Source organism: Electrophorus electricus, chromosome 24 (genome assembly GCF_041902795.1).
Source record: "Electrophorus electricus isolate QZ-2024a chromosome 24, ASM4190279v1, whole genome shotgun sequence".
Taxonomy (NCBI): domain Eukaryota; kingdom Metazoa; phylum Chordata; class Actinopteri; order Gymnotiformes; family Gymnotidae; genus Electrophorus; species Electrophorus electricus.
In genome coordinates this window covers 13722712-13746618 of record NC_137520.1, presented here as the reverse complement: position 1 = coordinate 13746618, position 23907 = coordinate 13722712, and the positions used below count along the sequence as shown (strand labels likewise).

The window sequence follows — 23907 nt, the reverse complement described above, 5'->3', positions numbered from 1 at the left end:
GAGCATCTCACACGGAATAAGAATGATGAAGGGCACCCAAACCACCACCACCACACACACTGCAGGATTCTCAACCCAGCAGGGTACTTGCAGCACTTTTCTGAAGATTAGGCACAAACAGACCAACTGAATTAGCACAGACAGTCCAAATTATTTCCAAAACTTTATTGCAACACATTATTTCTTCGATTTGAAGTATTCCTCGATGACATCCTTGGCCTGAGACTCTTTGCCATAGTCCTGAAGGAAGAAAAAGTACACAAAAAGGGTGACCATTTCATCCTTGACAGAAGCAATTTCTAACAAGGTTATGAAAGCCATCTGGAAACGATGAGACATTTGTTTCATCTCAACAGCAACACATTACGGTATTGACAAGCCAAGGAAAAACACTTGGACTCAACACGGGTAAGCACACTGTTCCGAATCTTTTAAATTCCCACTGCCACTAAAAGCTCCTAGTGTGGAACCCCCCCACCCAGAAACCATCCCCTTCATATTCCAGTACTCTTCACTTCAGCCTCTAGCCAGAAACCAAAACGCTTACTCAGCTTTTTTTTTTTTTTAATATACTCTGCACCGTTCATTACGCTTAAAGCAGACATTTACATCTGTAGCAAATAAACAGATGACCTGCATGTAGATATCCATCACCTTTCTACAGACCTCAGAGACATTTGATACTGAGACTCATTATCCACTTCACTCTCTTACCAAAATGAAAACCAACAGGCACATGGCACAGTGCTTGGACTAGCCACGGTTAAAGGCAACTACACACCCGAACAAAATTAACTCAGAGCCACTATGGCCTTACTGAAGGCTTCTACGGTCTCTCAGGAGCACCATTTGGACAGTTGTGATATTTTGAATAAGTGTGCCAAGGTCATCCTTACCTTGACAACCACACAGCTGCAGCCAACCACCTTGCGGGGTTTACCCTCTCTGTCGATCTTGCACAAACCAACCCACTCACCAAGCTTCTTGTTGTCATCGACCTGTAAGGTGAGGAGAGAACATGGGCAACGTGACAGACCACTGCAGTTATTGGTTACTTTGGTGGCCAACCAACTGCCCTGACAGATTTACACACTCCCACCCCAACAGTGCACTCTACACTAAAGAGTTGCCCCAACAATTTCTACCCCATTTCTAACTGGTGCAACATCCTTTGAACATTCAGCCAATGCCACTTCCCTGTCCATCATGCACAGCTTACATGGAGGTGCTTAACATGCATGGGCCAGTGTCTCAGCAAGACTTGGGTAACACGGGCAATATCCTCATTGTGCTCAGTAGAGGGAGCCAAGCTGTCATCACAGACACAGAAGCCCAGGAGCCCCACACTCAAACACTACACCCGCCCAGCACCACCCGGCTGCCTGTACCTTGATGAGGTTGATCTGATGCTCAGCACAGAGGGCCTCCACCAGCTTGACGTACATGGGCTCGTCACAGTTGGCAGCAAGCACACACAGATGAGCCTGACGCCTGAGGGGAGAGACGAGGTTACAAACGTCCAGCTGGCCTAGAGCACCCATGGTCCCCACCGGCAGCACCTCAGACAGAACTTGGGTAACGAAAGGCAAGTATCCACACAGGCTTCAGCAGAGGGAGCCAAGTCGTCATCACGGACACAAAACACAAAAGGCACGACGCGGCCGCGAGCGTCCCTTACTTGTCTAGGGCCTTGGCGGCCTCGCGGATGCCGCGAGCCAGCCCGTCGTGGATGAGCGCCGTCTTCAGCACTTCGGGCAGCGCAGTGTTGACATCCATCACCCCTCCGGCGGCAACGCTGCGGAGACAGAGAGCACCGTGAGCGGCCACATGGCCACGAGACAGGCCGCACGGAGCTAACGCGGCGGCCCTCGGCTGGTCAGGCAGCGCGTTTCACTCATGAGTGGAGTGAAGGGGTATCCGACTAAAGATGAGCTCATCACATCAGCCGAGGACAACTCCAGGCGCCAACGTGAACCAGCCACGCCGTTATAAAACACCCCGTCGGACACGACTGTGTTACTGGAGTTTGTGGTTTTGTTCATTTACAGCAAAGCTTCACGCATTTGTTTTAGGAGTCGCGCTAACCGGAGTCACGCTTACCCTTCCTCGGCCATTGTAGATTAGCGATGGATGTTGGACTTTGAATTCTGAAATTGTTACAGAAAAACAACAACATGTTGATATTTATTGCATGTGATGCACCGTGGACTAATTTTAGATCAGGATGTTGAATATTTTGTGTAGATTCTATCAGTAACTGAAAAACTCACCCACTACTCCCTCTGACGGCGGCTGAAAAGGACGTCATAGAGGCGACAACATTATTTTAAAGGCAAAAGGACCGATAGGCGTCTGTCGTATTGCCTGAATTCTGTTCTCAAATTTGATAACTGCGGTTTTTAAATTTTTATGCGTTCGAGCAATTTCCTCTCGATGAAAAGTTATTTCGGGTTTTCCTTAAATAAATATACGGTTACAGAGGACCATTCTTATTAAAACTTTAAAATGTTATTTTATCCCCTAATTGGTGCCCTTCCTTGCTTTTTTTTTTTTTTTTTTACTATGCAACCTCGGTAGAAAAGGTAAAGTGATGACAATACATTGCGAAATATTTTGCACTTGCAACTTATCCTACTTTGGATGTCTAAAGAGATCAGATTAAAATACGAATAGTAGTTTCGAAATGAATTAATAACTATAAGACATTACTAGTAGACATCAACTCTGTGCTTGTGGCACTACGCAAGCACTTCAGCCAAGCCCAGACACGTCAACAGAGAAGGTTATGGGAGGTGTGTGCGCACTTAAGTCTGTGTGGACACATGAGGTGTGTCTGAGAAGTGAGCCATGTCAGAACTTGCCTACCTGGTCCTGCAGTCGCACATTAATGTACACACCCCACACACACCTACACTAACTAAGCTGCAGTCCAGCACTCTTGGTCTCTCAACTCAGTTCTCCGAGCTACAGTATGTCTATCCTGATCTACTTCAGCAGTGCCGGTGGCTCTAGAGAGGTACAGTAGGAATGTGGTTACTGTTCACTCTTTATCTATCCGCTCCCCATGGACTCAATTATTTCAGAATCTGATGTATTTTAATTTATCCTAGGCCTAGGTGTACTAGATTGTTTATAGAAGAGTGGATATGGTTTCTCTTTAATTACCCGTATAATTTCATTTTTTGATTACTTTTCTTTAATGTACCATTTATTAAGAAACCAAGCGATTCATTGTCTGTTTTGCGTAGGCTTGGTTGTTGCTGGCCATGTGGGACAGGGTGTGGGTTTACTGTTGGAATTGTGTAATTAAACAAAAAATGTCATTAAACAAAAGGCTGAGTCAGTGGACCGGTACGTGTGCAGTTATTCTAGACACGAGTGTCTTTTTCACTAAACCTGTTTACCAATAAGAGCAGATCACCCAAACTTTGGTAGGTAAGAATGATCAGTTGTTGAATGCAGAGACTTCTTACTCCTTTGTGGGGTGAAATTAGTGTTTTCCCTCTGAATCTTCTCTCAGGTGAAGCAGCAACAGCAGCAAATCTTCCAGTTCCTCGAGTCAAAGATGATAAAATACCGTACTGTCGACATCACGCAGGATCCTTCCATGAAGGAGGAGATGAGGAAGAAGGTGGGCAGTCCCACAGCCATGCCCCCTCAGGTCTTCAGTGGGGATATGTACTGCGGGGTGAGTCCTCCAGGCCAAGATAGGGCCCCAGGGGCCAGACTGCCAAGGGAGTGTGTGTACTCCACAGAGTTCTGCAGCCATTACTTAAGATGTGCTTCCCTTTTAGCAAAAAATACAGACACCCATTAAATACACAATGAAAACTAATTACTCACTGAGTGCTGAAAAAACAGTTAGTCTTAAACCTAAATTATAATTCAACTAATTTAAATTAAAATAACTTATAATAGTGAATCACTGTAGACATTACAGTTTGGTGAAAGACTAAGATTAATTTATATCACGGAAATTGGCTCCTGAGAGTTAACGCCCCACACACACACTCACACACACACACACACACACCCATAAAGACATTACTAGTGGCCAGAGAAAAATGAAGCATGCCTGCATTCTGGAATCACCATTTAGTCTGAGACACACACACAAACCCTCAGTTCAGATCGTGGGTGGGATTCTCTTTCTGTTCAAAATGGACAGATAGTGTCTCAATGCAAAGAGAATTATTACTTGTAAACTACTTTGTGGGAGCTAATTAAGTAGATTCCTTTTTAAAAGTACAGTTTTAATCCTTAGTTTCCCTTGGGCAGGATGATTTAGGATTTAGGATTATTTGGCTAGGATGCTAAATTCTTGAAAGAGTGAAATCAGCACATGTAAAATGTAGTTCAAATGCCAAATGTGCTTAAGCTTACACATAGCAAACTATTAATGCAGTGTGAAGAAAATGCTGGTCTAGTGTTTCAGCAGTAAAAGATGGACTTTTTAACTGAGGGCCAAGTGTCTACTGGACTGTGGGCCAAGATTTCAGAAAATCACATGGTCCTTTCTTGGTTAAAGACCTCTGTAAACCTGTGTAGACCCTAGGCCCTCAGTGGAATAGCCCTGAGTTAACACCTCTCTGACAGTGTCTCTTCTCTGTCTGTGGAATTGCAGGACTTTCAGGCATTCTTTCAGGCAGTGGAAGAGGAGAAAGGAGAAGCCTTCTTTAAACTCTAAAGCCAAAAGATTGTCTTTGTGGAACAGAAAGATTCAAAGATGCCACCTGAAATAAATGTGTACATATACATTTAAAATATATACACAAGCACATTGCTTGTTCAGCTGATGAAGAACCTCTCTGGAAACCTTGTGTATCTGATATGTGATTTTAGAGTGAGCAACAATTGTGTTTAATGGAAGACCCTGTATTTCCTAGGTAGTTGTGCTTATGGAATGTTTTTGGTATAGATGGTGTTTAGAGATGCACTAAAATATTTGTTACTTTCTTCAAGCATTTTCAAAATATATTATTTGCGCATTCTGCAAAAGGTTTTATATTATTCACGTACAAAGTCAGGAGAACACAATTATATTTATCTGGAAACAGCCTGTAACTACACCAGTGAAGTGTTGCCAGGTGTTAAGTGTTGCACTGACCTCTGCATCTGATATGATCTCACATGGAATTTAGCAGCGTGTGATTGGTTAAATGCAATAAATCTCACTTCCATCACGTGTCCATGATACTTTGGTATACTAGAAGGTGGTGCGCTTTAGTGTACACTGCAGTGATTCCCCTGTGTAGTGTCACCTGGAAATCTACCACATATGTGAGTAATCTTTGTTTATGGTCACAGCTACTGAAATATCCACTTGATGGCAGCACACAACAGCATTCAGGGCCCAGGGGACTTTCATATAAATGACTCATGCTCCAGAGTTGCATGCACAGTCATCGTTTGTGTGTGTGTCTGAACCACATAAAGTGGAGACAAACTGCATATGACGTCTTCTAAAACGTGTTCAGTGTGTCAGGGTTTATGGTGCCAGAAAGGTTCTTGGGCTCCTTAGGTCAGCCTTCTGTTGAAGCTGAATTGAAATGACCCACATTCTCAGGGATGAGGTGTTTGGCATTCAACTCAACAATTCTCTTGTAGTACATGTCTATTTGTCTACACTTTAGACTTGAAGGACAATTATTCTATTTTTAATATGAAATATAAATAACAATATTCCAGAAATCTCCCTTCTTTCATAGTATTCCAATGTGAAAGAATCTATTTTTTCACAATGCCTTTATGTTTCTCTATAAGCAAATTCAGTAAATTGATTCCCATGGAGCACTTTAGATGTACAAAGCTGATGTAAACAAGTCTCCAAGAATGTTGACATGTGTAATCATCAGGCAAACAATCGGCAAAGGGAATATTATTGGAAAATGTTCACTTTTATTAGTCACATCTATATTATTTAGTATGAAAAATACTCAAAGGTGAGCACACAATATCTCCTTCTTCCAAAGAAGTAGGTCTGGTGTGCATGTGTAAGAGAGAATGTCAAAGGAAGAAAGCAGTGCAAAGAACAGAGTGGTGTGTGCTCAGGGGTTGCATGTCCATTACGTCAATGCAGAACTCACTCACGTGGAATCATTTAATGAAACACCAGGGCAAGGTAAAGAGGACAAGACAAATACAATAGAGAAAGAGCTGTGTGTGTGTGTGCACGCACGCATGTAGGGTGAGTAATTCACACACAAACATCAAGCAGTTTAAATGAGCTGGTATACATGAACATCATTGTCCACAGCACAGTGTAGGCTGGGAAACATCCTAACACACACACCCGAGAGTGTGTAAATGAAGCAGTGGTGGCACAGACTCAGGCTAGCATTAACATGTGTTAGCATTACAGCTAGCATGCTACGTGTGTTAGCATTAATATGTGTTAGCATTACAGCTAGCAAGCTACGTGTGTTAGCATTACCATAACGCCATTTCTCAAACCGAGTGTGAATGTTCATAAAAAGACAAAGATTGTTCACAAAGAATTCTTAATGTTCTTTAGAAGACTATAGAGAAACTTGGAGCTGAGAAGGCAGTGTGTCCTGAGGAAAGCTACCTAATGCTTCTGTCTATAGGAAAGATTCTGAATCCCTTAATTTTCTTTTAGACACTGTTCACTGTCATACATCATGTCATCGAGTAACAGTGTTACTCTTCTGGTTCTGAGGAGCCCTGGATTTCTGTCTTCTGATACAAATTAGTGCTTTTATCAAACCCTCTCCACTCCTCCTAGTTATCAAGGCCTTGGGAGCTGAGCCTGGTTTGTTTGAATAAGGTAAAGACTGAAATATGTAGCGCTATTCCCCCTCTCCCACAAGGGTGGAAACAGTGGAAAGGTGGAGCTGAGTTCAGTGGATTCTGTTTCCTCTATGGGATCTTGCTCTGTGCCTAAAGTGTGCAGGGGTGCAGGCCACAGAGCTTTCTAAAAGACAGCAGCACACCAGGATCCAAAGGTATGTCCCAATTTACTACAGTGAAATGTTTTTCCTTACTGCATATACACACACACACACACACACACACACACACACACACCTGTGCTATGCTGAACCTTCCCAGTAATGCTATCACAGAGAAGACACAAAATGACCAACACACAATATAATACAAACTCTGTGCAATATACAAACATCGTACATTGATTGTCATGCACCAGTTCAACTCATACAGCTATACATACATTTTACTGTGATTGTCATACACCAGTTAGACATACTGATACATTAAAACAGTCTGCATCAGAGAGATTAATAATAAATATAAAAAAACAACAACAGTGAGAAAAAACACAACACCTCATTCTTATCAGTATAGGTATGGTTTTGTTAACCCACTAGATGTGGTGAGTGAGTGAGTGAGTGTGTGTGTGAGTGAGTGAGTGAGTGTGGCAGCACTAATCTCTTAGCCTAGTTTCTGCTGGTAGACAGCAGCCTTTTAAGGTGTCTGACAAAAACATAGAAGCAAGTTCTTAGTGCTCTCAGGAAGAGTGATACATCAGGAAAAGCAGAGTAATCAGCACAGTGCTCAAGTCCAGGCAAAGCACTTTACATGCTGGATGATTCAGAAGCCTGTGGAAGGTAGAGGTAGACCCACTTCAGAGCAGAACCCACATTCAAACTACAACATGTCTCTGTGGTTTGCTGTCACATGACCCACGACCCATATGTGAATCTAACCTGTACAGAGTCTAAGTGCTCTGTTAAATGATATATTGGATTTACAGTGCATGATTAACAACACTGGTCGGTTGTGAACCTGTGAATTTCTCCTGGGATAGAAAGTCAGATTATTCTCAAACCAAGCTACAAACATGAATGCTGAGAAATTAAAGCATAAATTATGAGTTCTGATGATAACGGTCATTTCAGCTGGCATTCAATGTGAAAGCCACAGCCATACAGCTTCAAGCCGCAGGTACAAGTAAGAAAGTGGAACTTGTTAGATTTACTTTCAAATTGTTTTTCATATTACATTCTAGTGCTGAATCAGCAAGACATTGTTCAAGTAAAATAAATTACTGAACGTGGACATGTATGCAACAAAATGAAAGATCAAATAATGAAATATGAGTAAAGGGTGGTGCAGAGAAAGAGAGAGTGAGAGATAGAAGGAGAGGAAATGAAAATTCATATCAGGTAAGGTGTAAGGTGTGTGTGTGCATTTATGTACCTTCACTGAGGTTGTGAGTTGAGATGAAGAAATGAAAACACAGTGTTTGTTTCTTTAGCCTGGAAGAAGTCCTCATAATCCTGGAGGAAAAAAAAAAAAAAAATCCATAAGCAACATGTATGAATTGTCTTAGTGTTTTAAAGAAAACACCTGCCACAATCAATGAGCCTTGTCTTGATTGGCTTGCTGGCTCTGGTCAATCACTGAGGCTTGTCTTGATTGGCCAGGAGTTACTGAGCAGCAGGAATCTGATAAACTGGACAAAGATGAGATTATGGAACAAGGTATACAACGTAAAATCTAGTTACACTTGCTTCAGGGCATTCACGCGCACACACATGCGCGCGCGCACACACACACACACACACACACACAATTTATGGAACCCTATTTCTGAAACAAAGTACATGCTCAATGAGTAGAGTATTCTCATTCTAATCATAATTCAGGTAGAGGCACAACACCCTCACAACACTGTGACAGAGACCATCAACCCCCAGTGTGACATGTACCATAATCCTCCGATGCAGAGGGTGGTGTGATGGAGACTGTCCCCCGTGAAGGCGAAGGTAGTGTGATGGAGTAGAGTTGTGTGTGTGTGTGTGTGTGTGTGTGTCCATCTCTCTTGTCTATGTTCAGCATAAACTAATGGAAACAGTTGGAAAAAAACAGATGGAAAATTTTCACCAGTACTACAAGAAAATACCATGTAAGGTCACATGACTGGCAATGAGGGAGCATGACAAATACCATGCCATGCTGTCACTGGAGTGAAATTCCCAAGCTAGGCTGAAAACAAATGCCTGCAAGAACAAGCTTGAAAATCATTTGTTTAGGATAAGAATGGAAGTCCATAATTGCAGAAACTGAAGCGCTCAAGTTAGCCATCCCCAAGTTACTGAGGTACGCAGAATGCATTACATGATCTTTGCTTACATGTATTGATATTCAGTACATCTCAAGTGAGCCTCGGTCCAGTGTAGACTTGTTCGCTACTCTGAGGGTTCATTTTTCTCTCTTACTTATAAAACTGTCATTGGACACGTCATCATTAATGGACAATAGAGATTTAGCTACATATTTCATCCAATCTTTAATAACACATTTGTCCAAAAACTGCAGTTCAAAGGAAGGCAGTTCTTAATTTCATGTTTATGTATGTAAATTAAGAAACGTTAACAGCAGGACCATATCCTTAATCCTAAGGATATGGTCCTGCTGTTAACGTTTCTTAACTGATGCAGACTGACATATGTATTCTTAAGGCAACTCACCCCACACTGGCTACAGGCTCAGGTTTCCTGATGGGGTTGTGTTTAGGTTTATTAATGAGTCTTTGAGATGTCTTGCCCACTCACCCCACAGTAGACGGCTTCGTTGAATATCTGCGGGGGGAGTGGTTTGCCCTGCCCTGACTGCTTCTCTTTTGGAATGTTCTGGTACATCCAGAGCCTCTGTTCCTCCTGCATAGAGATGTCCACCTCCTCAAAACAGATGCGGTTTGCCTCTAGGAAGCCCACGACTGCCTGCTGATGCTTTTTCACCTGTGGAATAACAAAGAATGGTACAAGTTGAATGAAAGACACAGAACACTGTATATATATATATAATAATTATTATTGGTGTATTACCATTTACATAATACTCTCTCTCTCTAACACACACACACACACACACACACACACACACACATTGTTTTTATACCTCGTCAAGACTGCAACAACCCATTTGTCATCATAGTTTTTAAGCCTAACCCACCACAAATCCTTAACATCACTAAGATACAAAAATATTTTGTCTTTTAGTTTAAATAGTACCTTACAAGATACAGTTCACCAACATTTTGTGAATCCTTTGTGATCTAGGTATGAAAAGATTAAAAAATGTGGTTATAATATAAATATAAATAAGCCAACAAGTAAAAAAAAAAAAAATCAAAGAGAGAGAGTAATAATTATTGGATAGAAAGCAATGAAAATGATTAATAAAATTATTATTGTGAATAAAATTATTTATTTTAAAAATTATTATTGTGCTCATGTATGAATCCTCAAACAATTATCAAAGATCCAGAATCGCATCTGGAAAACATCTGTGCTCAGTCTTCCAGATGAAAACCACTGAACAAGATTGTTCAGGCTGATTAAACCTGACTGACCAAAAATGATTTCTACTGTAATGTGTAAAATAAAATGTGTTATGTGTGTCATAAATGTGCCTTTACCACTTATGATCACATTATAAGTGCCTTTCATTCAGAAATAATGGTTACTTGAGGTTAAAGGCTCGAAGTTTTTCTGGTAATTGGTCTTCCTACATGCTCAAGATATTGAGAAGGGAGGACTGAGTGACACTCACTCATTGTGTGTGTGTGTGTGTTTTTACATGAGTTGGAGTAGTTCATTAAAAATTTACTTCTGAATTTTGTCCACATGGATGTACTTTACTAATGGATAGAGTGCAGAACAATAGCTAATGACACATGGCACACATGTGCATGCACATATACAGATAGCTTCACAATATAGCTCTAGTTATATCTATAAAACATGGATGAAAATAAAGATAACTGTATGCTTGCTCTCCAATTCTTTGGCTTTCTGCCTACTCTCCAACCCCCCTATATAAAACATGATATACTCTATGTGAAATGACAATTTTAAAAATCTTTGTTTCCAAAAGAAGGCAGGATTTAAGAGGGACTGGATATCACTAGAGAGATCAGTTTTGTTTATAATCAATATAAACAGAAAAAGTAAAAAGACACCCATGACCTTGTCTTTGATGTACAAAGTACAAGTAAATACAATGAAGACAATTCAACCATGTCTCAAACCCCCAGGGCTTGTCACACAGGACCGGACGTTTGTGCGAGTGGTTCTGGGCGAGTCATATGCACAATGATCCTTCTCCATGAGGAAAATGCATAAAAATGCAGTTTGAAAGTTTCACAATAGGCAGGTAGGCAATTTGAACTTGTTCACATGGTCATAATCTGCTTCATTAGCTGGGCATCCCATCACACTTTCCTGCTTCACACCCCACAGTTGTCCTCTCTCAACAATATTCTTATTCACACCCATTTCTCTGAATATTCCCTATACACACATAAAGCAAGACGACACACCCAACACTCTTCTCTCAAAGCTGAAGAACCACACACACACTCACGTGCACCTCCAGATGTCTGTTTTTAAAGTAATTAAATTAGTTTGTTTCCATGTGTGTGTGGGTGGAGGAACTATCATATCTTATTGTTTCCCCTTAATCACCATCTTGTCCACCTTCAAGTCATTGTATTTGTGTGTGTGTGTGTGTGTGTGTGAGAGAGAGACAGAGAATAACTTGCACAGTTGTCTAAAAATAGCTCTTTAGCCAAACAAGTCCAACTTCTGGAGAAATATTACCTAACGGTGTGCTGACTACAGCAACGTTACTAGAAACCTCCCCTTCTGACATCCACAAACATTACTAGAAATTTCTCCATCTGATAACCAGCAAGCACAATGTAAACCCAAGCCTTTGACAGTCAAAATAAACACATCATCTGCCCAAAGCTTCTTTGTGTCTGATGTCGGAGATCATGCAATGGACACCACCCTGACGTCATGGACGTTTACCTCACTCTCAAGAGGTCTGAAAATCAATGTCTTTGAGACACTCCATTAAAGGACTGAAATATAACCCTGCAGTAGCTTAGAGAAAAGACGGTCAGACACATTCGTCTTGGTAACACAGGCTAAATAGAACCTATCATTTGGAACTAGGTGAACTGGCATGTATGTCTTTAAATGGGCTGGGGTTGAGAACCAGTTAGTTTGCACAATAAACATGCACTTTGGTCACTGTTACATTGATTACTGTTATATATAAAGGAGATTGGAGATGTAAAATCACTTCAGATCTTTAAACTGTAAAAACTCAGATTGAGAGAGATTACATGTGAGAGTCTTTAAGGTAAACAATGAAATGCATGATACAAAAAAGTCATAGGCATGAATGAAGCATAGTGGAGCATGAGAGGAGGCGGAGAATCTGCAGGTGTTTCATAAAACACACACATCACTCCTTTTATGTCGTAATAGGTTGCGTTTAATTAAACACCTGATATGATTCAATTTCTACAAACGTAACATTAAACTGCGGATGTAAAGAGGTGCTTGAATTATTTTTAATGTTTTAGGACAGGACAAAATACCGTGAAAGACCACGAGCGTCCCCGGTTTGAATGAGCGCAACTTCAAAATCTGTACTGAAAACAAGAACTCCGCTTACTCACCGCAAGAGACCCGGACGAGGAGGTGATATATACTTTGACCACCATCCTAATCCTCGCTTCACTTGCTCTTGTAGCTGGCTGGAACTCAGATTCACTTTGCGTCTCCCTGACCCACTAGACTGATTCGCAGCAACGGTGTTGTCTCTACGTCGCGGCGGATGTAAATGAATATTCCGGCTCCAAGCACCGTCACGCCAGCCTGACATGAAGCAGCGTGGACGCAGAAACCGCCCGCCACGGACACGTGACATTCTGACGCGGTCCACGATTTCATGAAAAGGTGGTTGAGGTTATGCGACAACGAAATAAAGTGGAGCTTGCTAACTTAATAAAACTGTATAGACATAGACATATACACGTATAAATTGGGATATCCCCTCCACCCTGTCTCTTTGAAAGTGTCTCTTTGCAACCAAGACAAGTCAAGGTGTTTGCAATTCACAAACTGGCATGTTGGGTCTAATGTGAAATGATGGTGAATTTCTTAGTTTAGTTTTTGGTGATGCAAAAGAACTGTGTGTTTCCACTGTAATAGCCTGCACTGATTATATGATATTATGACTTGTGTAGCCCTTTTTTACTGTAATGGTCTATATAGTATTTCATTAAACTTCATTAACTGTTACACTGTATCATTCATAGAAACCAGACTCACTGGAGGGCTTCACAAAGTTTTTGTGAACAAGTATCTGAAGTCTTTTGTAGGTTGAGTGATGCAATTTAAATTTGTTCTTCTTCTGTAAAAAACAAACAAAAAAAACCCCAAACTAATTTGTATATAATAATATCCATCATCCTGTCAATTTGCCACAAAACAGCTTTGTTCTTTACAATTACTGGTAAGATATTGCATTCTAGTAATTGTTATTTTCAGCATATAACTATATTCAATCTTTATATATAACTAAGTTTTACTCACTTAATCCACTCCCAAATAAAAATCCCTCAGTACTTCAACATGTTAATTTGAACCTTCAAGTTGATGTTTGATATGTGTCAATGTTGTTCAAAATAACAGTTACAGGAATGCAAAATCTTACCAGTAATTGGCAAATTGACAGGCTGATGGATATCCAAACATCTAGTCAACTGTATGTAAGGTGACCACTCAGTACAATAGCTATGTCATATTTATGTGACTGTTGTTGACTCTTCAGAGTGTTGCTAAATGATAAAATGAATTATGTACAAATTAGCTATCTTTTGACAAAAGGAGTATAAATTTAAATTGCATGGCAGAACCGACAAGATACTCCAGATACTTGTTAAAAAATGTCCTGAAGCCCTCTAGTAAGTTTGGTTTGTATGAATATAAATGACACAGTGTAACAATTAATCCTAGTATGCAATATAGTGGGAGTATCTAGATGGTCTGACCTGCCCTACTGGAGTTCTCTGGAGTGCAGAAAAAAACAGACTTGGGTTACAAAAGTTTTAAAGAATCTTTCTATGTTCTAATAGAGAATGTCCTTAATGTTACTATGTACTGTAACCCTGACTCTAATCTTAGTATCCAATATATTGGGAGTAACCAGATGATCTGATTTGCCCCACTGCAGACATTTGGAGCTCAGGAAAAGTCCAGAGTTGGATTACAGAAAATCTTACAATATCCTTCTATGTCATAATAGAGAATTTTCATATTTTTTAAATGTCCATAAATTTTACAGAATCTTTCATTTTTCTAATAGAGAATTCACATATTTTTTCTATATTCTGTCATAACTTTTACAGAAGCTTTCTATGTCCTAATAGAGATTTTTCATATTTTTTCTATATTCTGTAACCCTGACTCTAATCCTAGTATCCAATATATTGGGAGGATCCAGATGGTCTGATCTGCCCCACTGGTGGCCTTTTAAATTCAGATAAAAACCATATTTGGATTAAAGCTAATTTAAAGAATCTTTCTAGGTGCTAATAGAGAGTTTACATACTTTTCTATATGCTGTCATAACTTTTACAGAGTCTTTCTATTGTTATGTCCTGTTTATGTCTGGTGTGTGTGTGGAGTCTGGTTGTGCTCCATACCAGATCCAGTTCCATATTCCACTACTGGATTTCATGTTTGCAGCCAATCATGTGACAAGACTCCGCCCACCCTGCGGAGGAATAAAAGGAAAAGGAAAGCCAGCAAGGGTTAGCTTGTTTGAGAGGCGCTAATATTTGACCTGCTGGTGGCTTTTTGCTTCTAGATTTGAATTTACTCTTGTCTTTCTAATAGTAAGTTTGCAGTTGTATATTTGTGCATATTCCACTTTGTTCTTTTTGTTGTCTTCCTTGGTAAGTGAGGAGTGACTGCCATTTTGTTTGGGGTATGGGTTTGGTCTTTGTTTTCCATTTGGTGAGTAAGTGTAGTTGTTGGTGTATTTTTATTTTTTTCTTTTGCCTGTGTAGGTTTAGTTAGTGTATTTTGTTTCGGTGTGGATCTTGTGTAATACACTGGCTATCATTTGAACAACTTTGGTCTGTTGCAGTCTGGTTTCATTTCCACTAAGCTTTTCTGGCCGTTTTTCCTCACACTTCCTGTTATGATATGATATACATTTCCCTATACACCCCTGTTTTTTTTTTTCTCCTCAGTTTGGGCAGAGCACTGTCGAGCCGTTTCACTGAGTTATACTGTGTATGACTATGTATGTGACAAATAAACCAAACTTGGATGAGGTCGTAACAGAATTAAGGCTGCTCCTCTGTTTTACCACCCATGTGTTGCTGTTCCTTTTGGTTTTTTTCTTCATCTCCCCTCTCTCTTCTGCTGGTGGTGTTTGGTTTTTTTGTTTTTTGCTGGTTTTTATATAATGTTTGGGCCTTGCTCTGTTAAGGCAGTTGGCTTTGGTTAAAATATGGCAGTAATGAAGCAGTTCTGCCTCATCTCTCATTTGACCTTTTACAGCACTGCCAGGAGGCTCATCTTTTGAAGATGGACAGTGCTTAGATGTGCTTTAAGATGAGTGCATTTTGACTTACAATGATTCTAAAAAGCTGTCTACACTAGTGAAAAGAATAATGTAGTCAGCTTAGCGTATTCAACACACATGAGTTTTTGGGCTGTTATCTTTGTTAGTCTTTAGTAAGATGTGAGGCAGGTATCTACAAAAAAAAAAATGTAACATTTAAGGCATTTAGCTGATGCTTTTATCCAAAGTGACTTGCAATCTGCAAACATGTAGTGCTGTAGAGGAAATAGACATTAGCTCTGGTTGTGATCCAAGTCATTTCTATCCAAAGTGACTTACAATTAGGACTGAGTACAACTTGAGCAATTGAGGGTCTTGCTCAGGGGCCCAACAGTGCCAACTTGAATCAGCAACCTTCCAATTATGAGTCAAGTACCTTAACTACTGAGCTACCGCAACAAAAACCTACAACCACAGCATTCATCAGGGAATCAAACCCCAGTCTTCCCCATGACAGGTGGAGATGCACTGCCTGGCCAAAAAAAAGGTCACCACCTGGATTTAAGTAAGCAAATAGGTAAGAGCCTCCCATTGGATAATTACTGCATGGGTGATGGTTTCAGCTGGCAACAAGTTATTTAACCTTAACTGATGCAGTGAGTAGCTTCTTATTTGTTAAACAGCCATGTCGAAAGACGCAGCCTGTGGTCGTGGAAAAGATGTTAATCTGTTTCAGAAGGGTCAAATTTTGGCATGCATCATGCAGAAAAAACATCTAAGGAGATTGCTGAAACTACTAAAACTGGGTTAAGAACTGTCCAACGCATTATTAAAAAGTGGAAGGGCAGTGGGGAAACATCATCGAGGAAGGAATGTGGTCAGAAAAAATCTTGAATGATCGTGATCAGTGATCATTTAAACGTATGGTTAAGTCGTAGAAAAACAGTGGACCTCGGGAGGGATTGGGACTAAACAGCTGTGTAGCTTTAAGAAATCCTCACTGACGAGTGGTTAACTGGCAAGAACGGCTTCAATTTGCGAGGGAGCTTAAAGATTGGACTCTGGAGCAATGGAAGGTCATGTGGTCTGATGAGTCCAGATTTACCCTGTTCCAGAGTGATGGGTGCAGCAGGGTAAGAGGAGATACAGCTGAAGTGATGCAGTCATCATGCCTAGTGCCTACAGTACAAGCCTGTGGGGGCAGTGCTATGATCTGGGGTTGCTGCAGTTGGTCAGGGAAAAATTAATGCAACTCTGGACAGTAATAAGTGTTGACATTGCAGAAGCTTGTGGAGACAATGCCACAGCAAATGTGTGCCATAATCAAAGCTAAAGGTGGTCCAATTAAATATTAGTGTGACGGGGGTTTTTTTTTGGCCATGCAGTGTACCATCCACTATACCAATGAGGACCTCACCAAGGGCTCTGCCTCCTTTAACAGCTGCAGTACCTTCAACAAACCCCATGACCTGTGTCCTAGAACTGCCTGACATGCGCGCACCCCCCCCCCCCCCCCCCCCCCCCCCGCTAAGTTCCTCCCCACCCTTAAGATAATCCACAATGTTAAAATCAGCATGAGCTTCTGCAGTGAGAGCCACAGGGCCAAGGACAGGAAGGTGTTGTACACAGGGGTAGGACAGATGGTACAGGTAGGTGCTGTACCGTAATGGCCAAAGGTTTTGAGTCTGACAAATTTTGGTTCTCTCAGTTTTTTAGATCCTTTTGTCAGATGTTTATGGTATAGTGAAGTACAATTATAAGCATTTCATACATTAAAAAAAAAAATTTGACAAAGGCATCCAGCTTAAGCAAAGACTTAATATTTACGGTGTTGTCCATTCTTTTTTAAGACTTCTGCAATTCGCCTTGGCATGTTGGATCTCATCTTAGAGGAATGACCACAGGTTCTCAATGGGATTGAGATCTGGAGAGTTTGCTGGCCATGGACCCAAAATTTTAATGTTTTGGTCACCAAGCCACTTGGTTAATCACTTTTGGTGCATGGTCATGCTGGAAAAAGCATTGTTCATCACCAAATTGCTTCTAGATCTTTGGGGGAATTTGCTCTCAGAGGATGTTGATATCATTCCTTTTATTCATGGCAGTGTTCTTCAACCCCACACATGAATGGTCTCAGGATGCCTCACTGTTGGCATGGCACGGGACTCATGGTAGTGTTCACATTTTCGTCTCCAGCCAATTTGTCCAGGTGTCCCTCTTCTAATCAGCATGACGGAGTGATATCAGCTGCCTTGTCCTCGTTAACGCTTTCTCCTGAGCTAACGAGAAGATCACTGAAATGATGTCAGCAGGCCATTTTGAGGCATGGCTGAAATGCAGTAGCTGGAATGCAGTAATTTTTGTGATTAAGTTAATTTTCATGACAAGCAATGACTTTGCAATTAATTGCAATTCATCTGATCACTCTTCACAATCTAGATTTAATGCAAATTGCCACCATAAACTGAAGCAGCAAACTTTGTGGAAACCAAAATTTGTGCTAATCTCAAAAACGTTTGGCCATGACTGCACACAGGGATAGGGCAGATGGGACCGGAAGTGGAGCTGGAGAGAACACAAGTGAATGACACTGAAGAACAGGGGGCGGGGCAAGCCAGGGATGCTGGGAGCCCAGGCCTGGACAGAAAGGGTGGAGAGTCTGAGGCTGATCAAGACAACAAGGTTGCATTTGCTATGTTGGACCAGCTGAAGGATTTCAGTGAGAACTTTCTGGAAGTGGAAGATGGGGAGATGAATGAGTTCATGTCCAAGATGATTGTTCATTGGGAGCAGGTGAACAAGGAGAACCTCAGTTACTTGTATGAGGGCTATGGGATGTTTGTTATTGACTGCTGAGTGGTTAATTGGCACAAAATTGATTTTACCCAGTCCACCACATCTCTCCAGTGTTTCAGTTTAATACTACACTGTGGTGTGATGTGCTGATGATCTGACTGTCTGTTTGATGGCTCGTCATTAACACATGAAAACTTCAACATTCAAAAACATTCCATGATAATCCAAGAGCCTTACACGCTGATATTTGGAGCATCACTGTGGGGTCAGGGTGTCAATTAGCAAACAATCAGCCAAAAATAAATTTACCTGCCCTCTGATTAGTTATGAGCTCACCCCAGCTATCCAGTCAATCACCCTGCTCATTGGCTTGTGTGGTCTTGGCTAGGGTGGGTTGTTCATTGGCTGGGGTGGTCATTCAACCCCTCTGATTAGCTGCATGGCTATGGTGGGCTCAGTACTAACCACTGCTCTGTTTGGCTGGATAGCTGGGGTGGGCTCGTCACTAACCTGCTCTTTTTTCCAGGAGGACTTTGACCTAAGAAGATGTGTCTGACCAATGACAAGCACTCAGCAGACAGCGATGGCAAGCTGGGGGTGGGTGATGACCAAGATTAAGACTGTGCTTAAGAGTGAGTCCTAGCCCTCCGTTTGGGGGAGGTGGGGGATTTGCTACTGTGTTGGGTCATTTAGTCCCAAGTAGTTACATGACTTGAATTCATTTGCTGGTACATAACTATGATGATTAAATCTCTGCAAAATTAAATGAGTTGACTTACACAATTAAGAATTATAGTGCTGCCTGAAATTTTATTGTGTAACTAATGAGATACTGAGGCCATTTCCCAGACAGAGTTTAAACCCAAGTATAATTTTGAAAGGCGATTCACTTTTGGCTCTGCGGTTTAGTCCAGGACTAGGTTTATTCTATGTCAGTGAAACTGGCCCACAATGTGAATCTATTTATTATGTACTGAAAGTGATATTTTGATTGACATTTGTATCATCCAGTCATGTGGCACATGATCACATGATCATTAAATGGTCGCACATGGTTTGGGTCATTTGTCTAGGTCGTGGGCCTCCACCTACAGAGCTTCTTCCTGACAGGTGGATCATGACATTCCACAACTCCATCATGCCAGTCCATCTCCCCCGAGAGATGAGGGAGGTTACCTGGTCTAGACCTCACTTCCTTTGATCTGGAAACATCAGAGTAAACCGAGTGTTTGGGTCATTCTCACAAAGACCTTCACTTCCTTTCTTTATTCAGAGTTCAGTAGAATTTGTGGAAATGGCAGAGGTTGGAACTATTCAGTGTGACAGAATGAATAAGACTGACCCTTGAAATGTATATTTTACAGATTCAGATTGTACTTTTTGTGTGGCCTATGGGTTCAGCTTTGTAACTTTCCATTCTGGTTTGTTTTGTTACTCAGGATGAGTTTGGAAATAATGTCTTGTCAATCTTTCTTTATTTCCGTAGGAATATCAGGAACCTCTCAAGGGAGGTAACGGAGTCCCTCACCTTGCAAGTGGTCAACCAGATTGGCCCCTGCAAGACCTGTGAAATGATCATTGGCGTGTGTAAATGAGCATGTTGTCCAGTGGAAATGCATTATCCTAGCTACTTTAGCAGATGGTAACAGGCTTTTGCCAGTAGGCTCAGGCAGGGGAAGGAGACATCTGTCGCAGCACTGCTGTATTGCTGTACCGCTGCCATTAATGGAAGGAAAATATGGGACAAGGTAAGACGAGCCTGGAGAACTTGGGAGGATAATTTAGATTTGCTTTAGATTTGTCACACTAAGTAAGTTTGGAGTCCTCTTTATTTTGTATGTGAATTTTCACTCCTAAAGGTTTTATTTTGTTTCTCTTCTGTGTTCCTCACAGGACATAAGTCAACTGGGCCTCGATGTCTAGCAGTCAGAAGAAAGCAGTAAGTGCTAGCATCCATCTGTAAGAGCCTAAATTGTCTACAGTGTCCCAATAGGAACACTAACTAGACTGTCCCATTAGGAAATTTGCTTTGCTTGTTAAAGAACACTTGTGCAGGGATTTTAATGACCATATTTGTGTATTTTGCTCTTGTTCCCATAACAGATCATTTCCATGTCATTGTTGGTGATCTGAGTCCAGAAATCCCCACCGATGATGGCAAAGCACTCTTTGCTCGTTTTGGGAAAATATCATGAGTGAGCTGTTCAGTAGTTTCTGAATCACATGGGAGGTGTTCAGTTTCAGTAGTTTCTAGTCCTCTAAGTAATGTGGAGTATGAGTGTTTCATGGCTTTCTCCTTCCTTGCATCTGTTGCTGATGGTGTGTATTGTGATGTAGTGATGCTGGCATAGTGAAGGACCTGGTCCCTGGGAAGCCCAATGGATACGGCTTCATCTTCATCAACAAATGGGCTAGTAGATGTGTAGTGCAGAGATATGGAAATGTCCTGGAAAGGCTCAGCACAGCAGATGTTAATGTTTCTCATTTTTCACTGACTGTACGGAGTGTGAGAGTGGTCTTTGTACGCCTGTGCTGGAGCCGACTACCCTGCTCATAATCAGGCTCTACTCCAAACTCTCCTGAGTCAGTGCATCAGCTCATGGGTCTGTGCAACTGTGCAGCAAACGGGGGAAAATGTTTCATCTGTATAGCAGTTGAGCTTCAGGACTAGTCCAGATATAGTCCAGAATATTCCTAACAGTCTCAGGAGGGTTTAGTCTTTATACACTTTCTTCAGTCTTGGTTCAGTAATCATTTTTTTAATATACAGTATTTTCCAACATTATGTCCAAAATGGATCAGAAAACAAATATTCAATTTGACACCATTTAGCTCCAGATCACAGTTTATTTAAAAAAAACAAAACAAAACAATGGCCTCATTCGTCTCCCATGGTACCCATTACAATAAAACTGTATCTTTTGGTCAGTCCTGGCCTCAAAGCCAGACTTGCCACACAGACCAAAATTGGTCATCCACACTTCCTGCACACTTCCTTCTATAAGTCTTATTACTTTATTACTTTAATAATGTAATTTTATTACATAATTTCCCCCTTTCATGGCTTTTTGTCATGAACATCTTCCTGCTTTCTCTTTTTGATGTTACATTGTTATTAATTGTTTAAATCAACAAATTGTATAACACTGTTGTGACTTAGTTGATTGTATCTGCTACAAACTACTGAATTAGTAGGCTGACATGTGTCCCTTAACACTTCCTTTTTACCCATGTGGCTCTCTCTGCCAGCAGAGTCCACGCGTAGTCCATTCAATTCATAAACGGTGAAACCCAGTGTGTGCAATAGAACTGAAAATTATTCGTAATATAAATAACTTTAAAAGTAGTATCATGTGATTTTTAATTTGTAATTTATACTAAGCTTAACACATTCCTGCCTTCTGTGATGTCAGGAAGGCTCTCATGCTGCATGCAGTTACAACTATAGTAAATATACTGGATGAACATCGGTATGGTACTGGATGATTAAACACATTTTACATCAAAATGAAAGCAAACAAAGGTAAAAGGGAACAAAAGTAAGAACAGAACACATCTCCACCGTCCCCACATACTGTCAGCCATCCCTGTGATGGCAGAAGCTGAGTGTACATAACTGACACAGCGAAGCAGGCCAGTATAATCACTGGTCTAATGTAGAGCAGTGCTCGCTGCCAGTTTACACACCACCATGAACAGCCATGTTAAAACATCACCCAGCCTCCTAATGGCCTAATCGCTTAGATTCAGTAGAAGGAAATAAAGAGGGGAAAAACATAGACAAATAGAATACAAAAACGATAAAAAGCAAACCAGAAAGTCATCGTGTAGCCTCCTGGCTCCTGCTTGTTTCCCCCAAGAACAAATAGACACTGTTAGAGACATAGACATAATTTAGTCTAAGTGGTGACACAAAGTCCCGCGGCTGCGCCTGTATGAGGTTGTCCCGCACAACATCCAGGTTCTTATCCGTCACTGGCTGTCCAGCCAACCTTTGGACTTCCACAGACTTCCGGTCATCCCGGAGGAGTCAGGAGCTGTGGATGTCATATGGCTGACAATGTGACATGATGGTAAAGCTTTACATGAAAACGTAGCCCAGAGCCCATCTGCTGAATTGCCAGCCTCTTGTCATACACCACCACTGAAGGGTGTGTTATAACAGTCCAAACAGCAACAGCTCCAGCTCCAGGTCGAAGCAACGGAAGCCCTGCACAAATTCAGTTAAGGAATCACATAGATCAAAACTCTGGAGAACAATAAACTAATCATTAAAACTGGAGGAGGAGGGGAGAAGCAAGGCAAGCCACATGAGAACCATATATAAAACTGAAAACCTTATGGCAAATAAGTTGTGCCAGAGATGAACTGTTGTACAGTCAAACAAGGAATGATAGCAAAACAATTCCTACCACTATGCTAGTTAATACAGACATAATGATACCTTTACATTTCCCAAGCACTTGTATTGACCCCAGAGTTTCTAGCTACTTCATGTCTCAAAGATTATAGTTTGGATAGTGCTATAGTAATGGAACCATCCGTGGCTGTATTATTTGGAATAAATGTACAGCAGGACACGAACACCTCCCCTTTCGGCCAATAACTTATCTAGTGCCATACAATTTTGCCAGGTTATTAGTGAGGTAGCTTCCAATTGCTCTGCTATTAATGCATCATAAGTGTAAATATTGGAATTCTCTTGGTTATAATGTATGTAATTTATCCAATCAACATACTTGTTTATAGTAACCCACCAAAAAAATTACAGATTAAAATCCCAAAGCAATTTGATTTATAGCCTTAAATTCATCTGGAACCCCTCCTAGGGACTCCAATAGCATCAATGTAAACTGTTATCAAAACTACCTTTCAGCGTCTCCCATTTCTGAACATGATGATGAACATGCTGTGGGGAGCCCGGGAGTGCAGCCTCAGGTACAGGAATCCTGGAAAATGGAACAATCAGCATGACACGTGCACATAAGCCTATCCATCGCGCTGCCAAGGTTACAGTTTCTTTCGCCCACATGCACAAAAAACATCCAGAACTACAACAACATCATAAAACTGCATGAGATGAGCATTATTAACTAGGAATGAGTGTCCGTAATACTACTGAAACTGTCATAATGCTCAGTATTATAAGTAAGTAATCATTCACCATGCTTAGTATCATCCACACTCCAAATTCTTCCACATTTCCTGTGAAATTTCCCATATATGCAAGTATATCTACTCAGGAAGTCCTAATGTTTTTTTTCTCATGACCCATAGAATGCATTAAACACCAGAATGCACATATCTCTGGTGGAGTTGGAAGGTGGAGGATGCATTATCAGGACTAGTTTTATCAGGAACACTGAGTCTATAGGTATTATTTCCTCGTATTTATTTCTTCTATGAGGTCTTTGACTATTTGACAGGTATCTTCATCAAAAGGTCCTCTCATTGCATACTGTTTTTTTTTCTCTTTAGTTATCTTGTTCCATTTTTTTTACCATAAGTCATTCATTCTTCTTCTGTCCCCATCCCTTCTTGTAGGATCATATTAAGTGATGTCATCTTCTTTTCTACTTGTTTACTTGGCTTGGTCCCCATTGTGTATTACCGTATCATATACTGACAGTCTATTTTAAAATGATCCACTATTTCTTCTCACTACTTTTAATGAAGTAATATGCAATCTGTTTCTATTGTTCAGTTATAGATTAAGTATAACAATAAACACTAAGAAATCAGTGTGTGTAT

The 23907-nt window shown here is 40.9% G+C and overlaps 3 protein-coding genes, 1 long non-coding RNA gene and 3 other non-coding genes across 17 annotated transcripts; 2 read left to right on the top strand and 5 right to left on the bottom strand.

Moving 5' to 3' along the window:
- Window positions 1-150: 150 nt before the first annotated feature.
- Window positions 151-2378, bottom strand: rps12 (ribosomal protein S12). The gene is made up of 6 exons (XM_026995543.3): window positions 2271-2378; window positions 2101-2147; window positions 1679-1795; window positions 1389-1491; window positions 897-998; window positions 151-240 (listed from the first exon to the last, which is right to left on the bottom strand). Exons 2-6 carry the CDS (start codon window positions 2112-2114, stop codon window positions 178-180), a joined length of 399 nt encoding a protein of 132 aa, XP_026851344.1. The 5' UTR covers window positions 2115-2147; window positions 2271-2378; the 3' UTR covers window positions 151-177.
- On the bottom strand, window positions 1246-1327 carry LOC113567515 (small nucleolar RNA SNORD100). The gene has a single exon (XR_003409462.1). It is a non-coding gene; the product is annotated as a small nucleolar RNA SNORD100 (small nucleolar RNA).
- Window positions 1555-1639, bottom strand: LOC118240734 (small nucleolar RNA SNORD100). Its single transcript, XR_004775607.1, has one exon. It is a non-coding gene; the product is annotated as a small nucleolar RNA SNORD100 (small nucleolar RNA).
- LOC113567514 (small nucleolar RNA SNORD101) lies at window positions 1872-1946 on the bottom strand. Its single transcript, XR_003409461.1, has one exon. It is a non-coding gene; the product is annotated as a small nucleolar RNA SNORD101 (small nucleolar RNA).
- A 121-nt stretch (window positions 2379-2499) lies between the features above and the next one.
- Window positions 2500-5180, top strand: zgc:153284 (SH3 domain-binding glutamic acid-rich-like protein 3). The gene is made up of 3 exons (XM_026995545.3): window positions 2500-3016; window positions 3521-3688; window positions 4625-5180. Exons 1-3 carry the CDS (start codon window positions 2972-2974, stop codon window positions 4685-4687), a joined length of 276 nt encoding a protein of 91 aa, XP_026851346.1. The 5' UTR covers window positions 2500-2971; the 3' UTR covers window positions 4688-5180.
- A 696-nt stretch (window positions 5181-5876) lies between these two features.
- Window positions 5877-12702, bottom strand: sh3bgrl2 (SH3 domain binding glutamate-rich protein like 2). 5 transcript variants are annotated; one of them, XR_014119772.1, is made up of 6 exons: window positions 12461-12702; window positions 10004-10042; window positions 9540-9725; window positions 8694-8826; window positions 8182-8261; window positions 5877-7580 (listed from the first exon to the last, which is right to left on the bottom strand). XR_014119772.1 is itself a non-coding variant. In XM_026995541.3 (5 exons), exons 1-4 carry the CDS (start codon window positions 12503-12505, stop codon window positions 8184-8186), a joined length of 348 nt encoding a protein of 115 aa, XP_026851342.2. In that variant the 5' UTR covers window positions 12506-12682; the 3' UTR covers window positions 5877-7580; window positions 8182-8183. The 5 variants fall into 5 exon arrangements, 2 of the variants coding, with proteins under 2 accessions (XP_026851342.2, XP_026851343.2); XR_014119774.1 differs by having other exon boundaries at window positions 9456-9725; window positions 12461-12699; XR_014119773.1 differs by lacking the exon at window positions 10004-10042 and having other exon boundaries at window positions 12461-12687.
- Window positions 12703-14385: 1683 nt separating this feature from the next.
- On the top strand, window positions 14386-21621 carry LOC113576989 (uncharacterized). Of its 7 annotated transcripts, XR_014119792.1 has the most exons (7): window positions 14386-14683; window positions 15878-15937; window positions 17897-18153; window positions 18683-18788; window positions 19230-19904; window positions 20050-20095; window positions 20260-21621. It is a non-coding gene; the product is annotated as an uncharacterized LOC113576989 (long non-coding RNA). The 7 variants fall into 7 exon arrangements; XR_014119797.1 differs by lacking the exon at window positions 17897-18153; XR_014119795.1 differs by lacking the exon at window positions 15878-15937 and having other exon boundaries at window positions 14387-14683; window positions 18683-18753.
- Window positions 21622-23907: the final 2286 nt, after the last annotated feature.

Coding starts and splice junctions, on each gene's coding strand:
- rps12 (XM_026995543.3), bottom strand. Junction 999..1,388: donor ATCAGATCAACCTCATCAAG/GTACAGGCAGCC, acceptor CTCACCTTACAG/GTCGATGACAACAAGAAGCT. Junction 241..896: donor GCAGCTGTGTGGTTGTCAAG/GTAAGGATGACC, acceptor TTCTTCCTTCAG/GACTATGGCAAAGAGTCTCA.
- zgc:153284 (XM_026995545.3), top strand. CDS start 2,972: ATGTCTATCCTGATCTACTTCAGCAGTGCCGGTGGCTCTAGAGAG. Junction 3,017..3,520: donor GTGCCGGTGGCTCTAGAGAG/GTACAGTAGGAA, acceptor ATCTTCTCTCAG/GTGAAGCAGCAACAGCAGCA. Junction 3,689..4,624: donor GTGGGGATATGTACTGCGGG/GTGAGTCCTCCA, acceptor GTGGAATTGCAG/GACTTTCAGGCATTCTTTCA.
- sh3bgrl2 (XM_026995541.3), bottom strand. CDS start 12,505: ATGGTGGTCAAAGTATATATCACCTCCTCGTCCGGGTCTCTTGCG. Junction 9,726..10,003: donor ATGTTGGTGAACTGTATCTT/GTAAGGTACTAT, acceptor GTTATTCCACAG/GTGAAAAAGCATCAGCAGGC. Junction 8,262..9,539: donor ACGAAGCCGTCTACTGTGGG/GTGAGTGGGCAA, acceptor TTTTTCCTCCAG/GATTATGAGGACTTCTTCCA.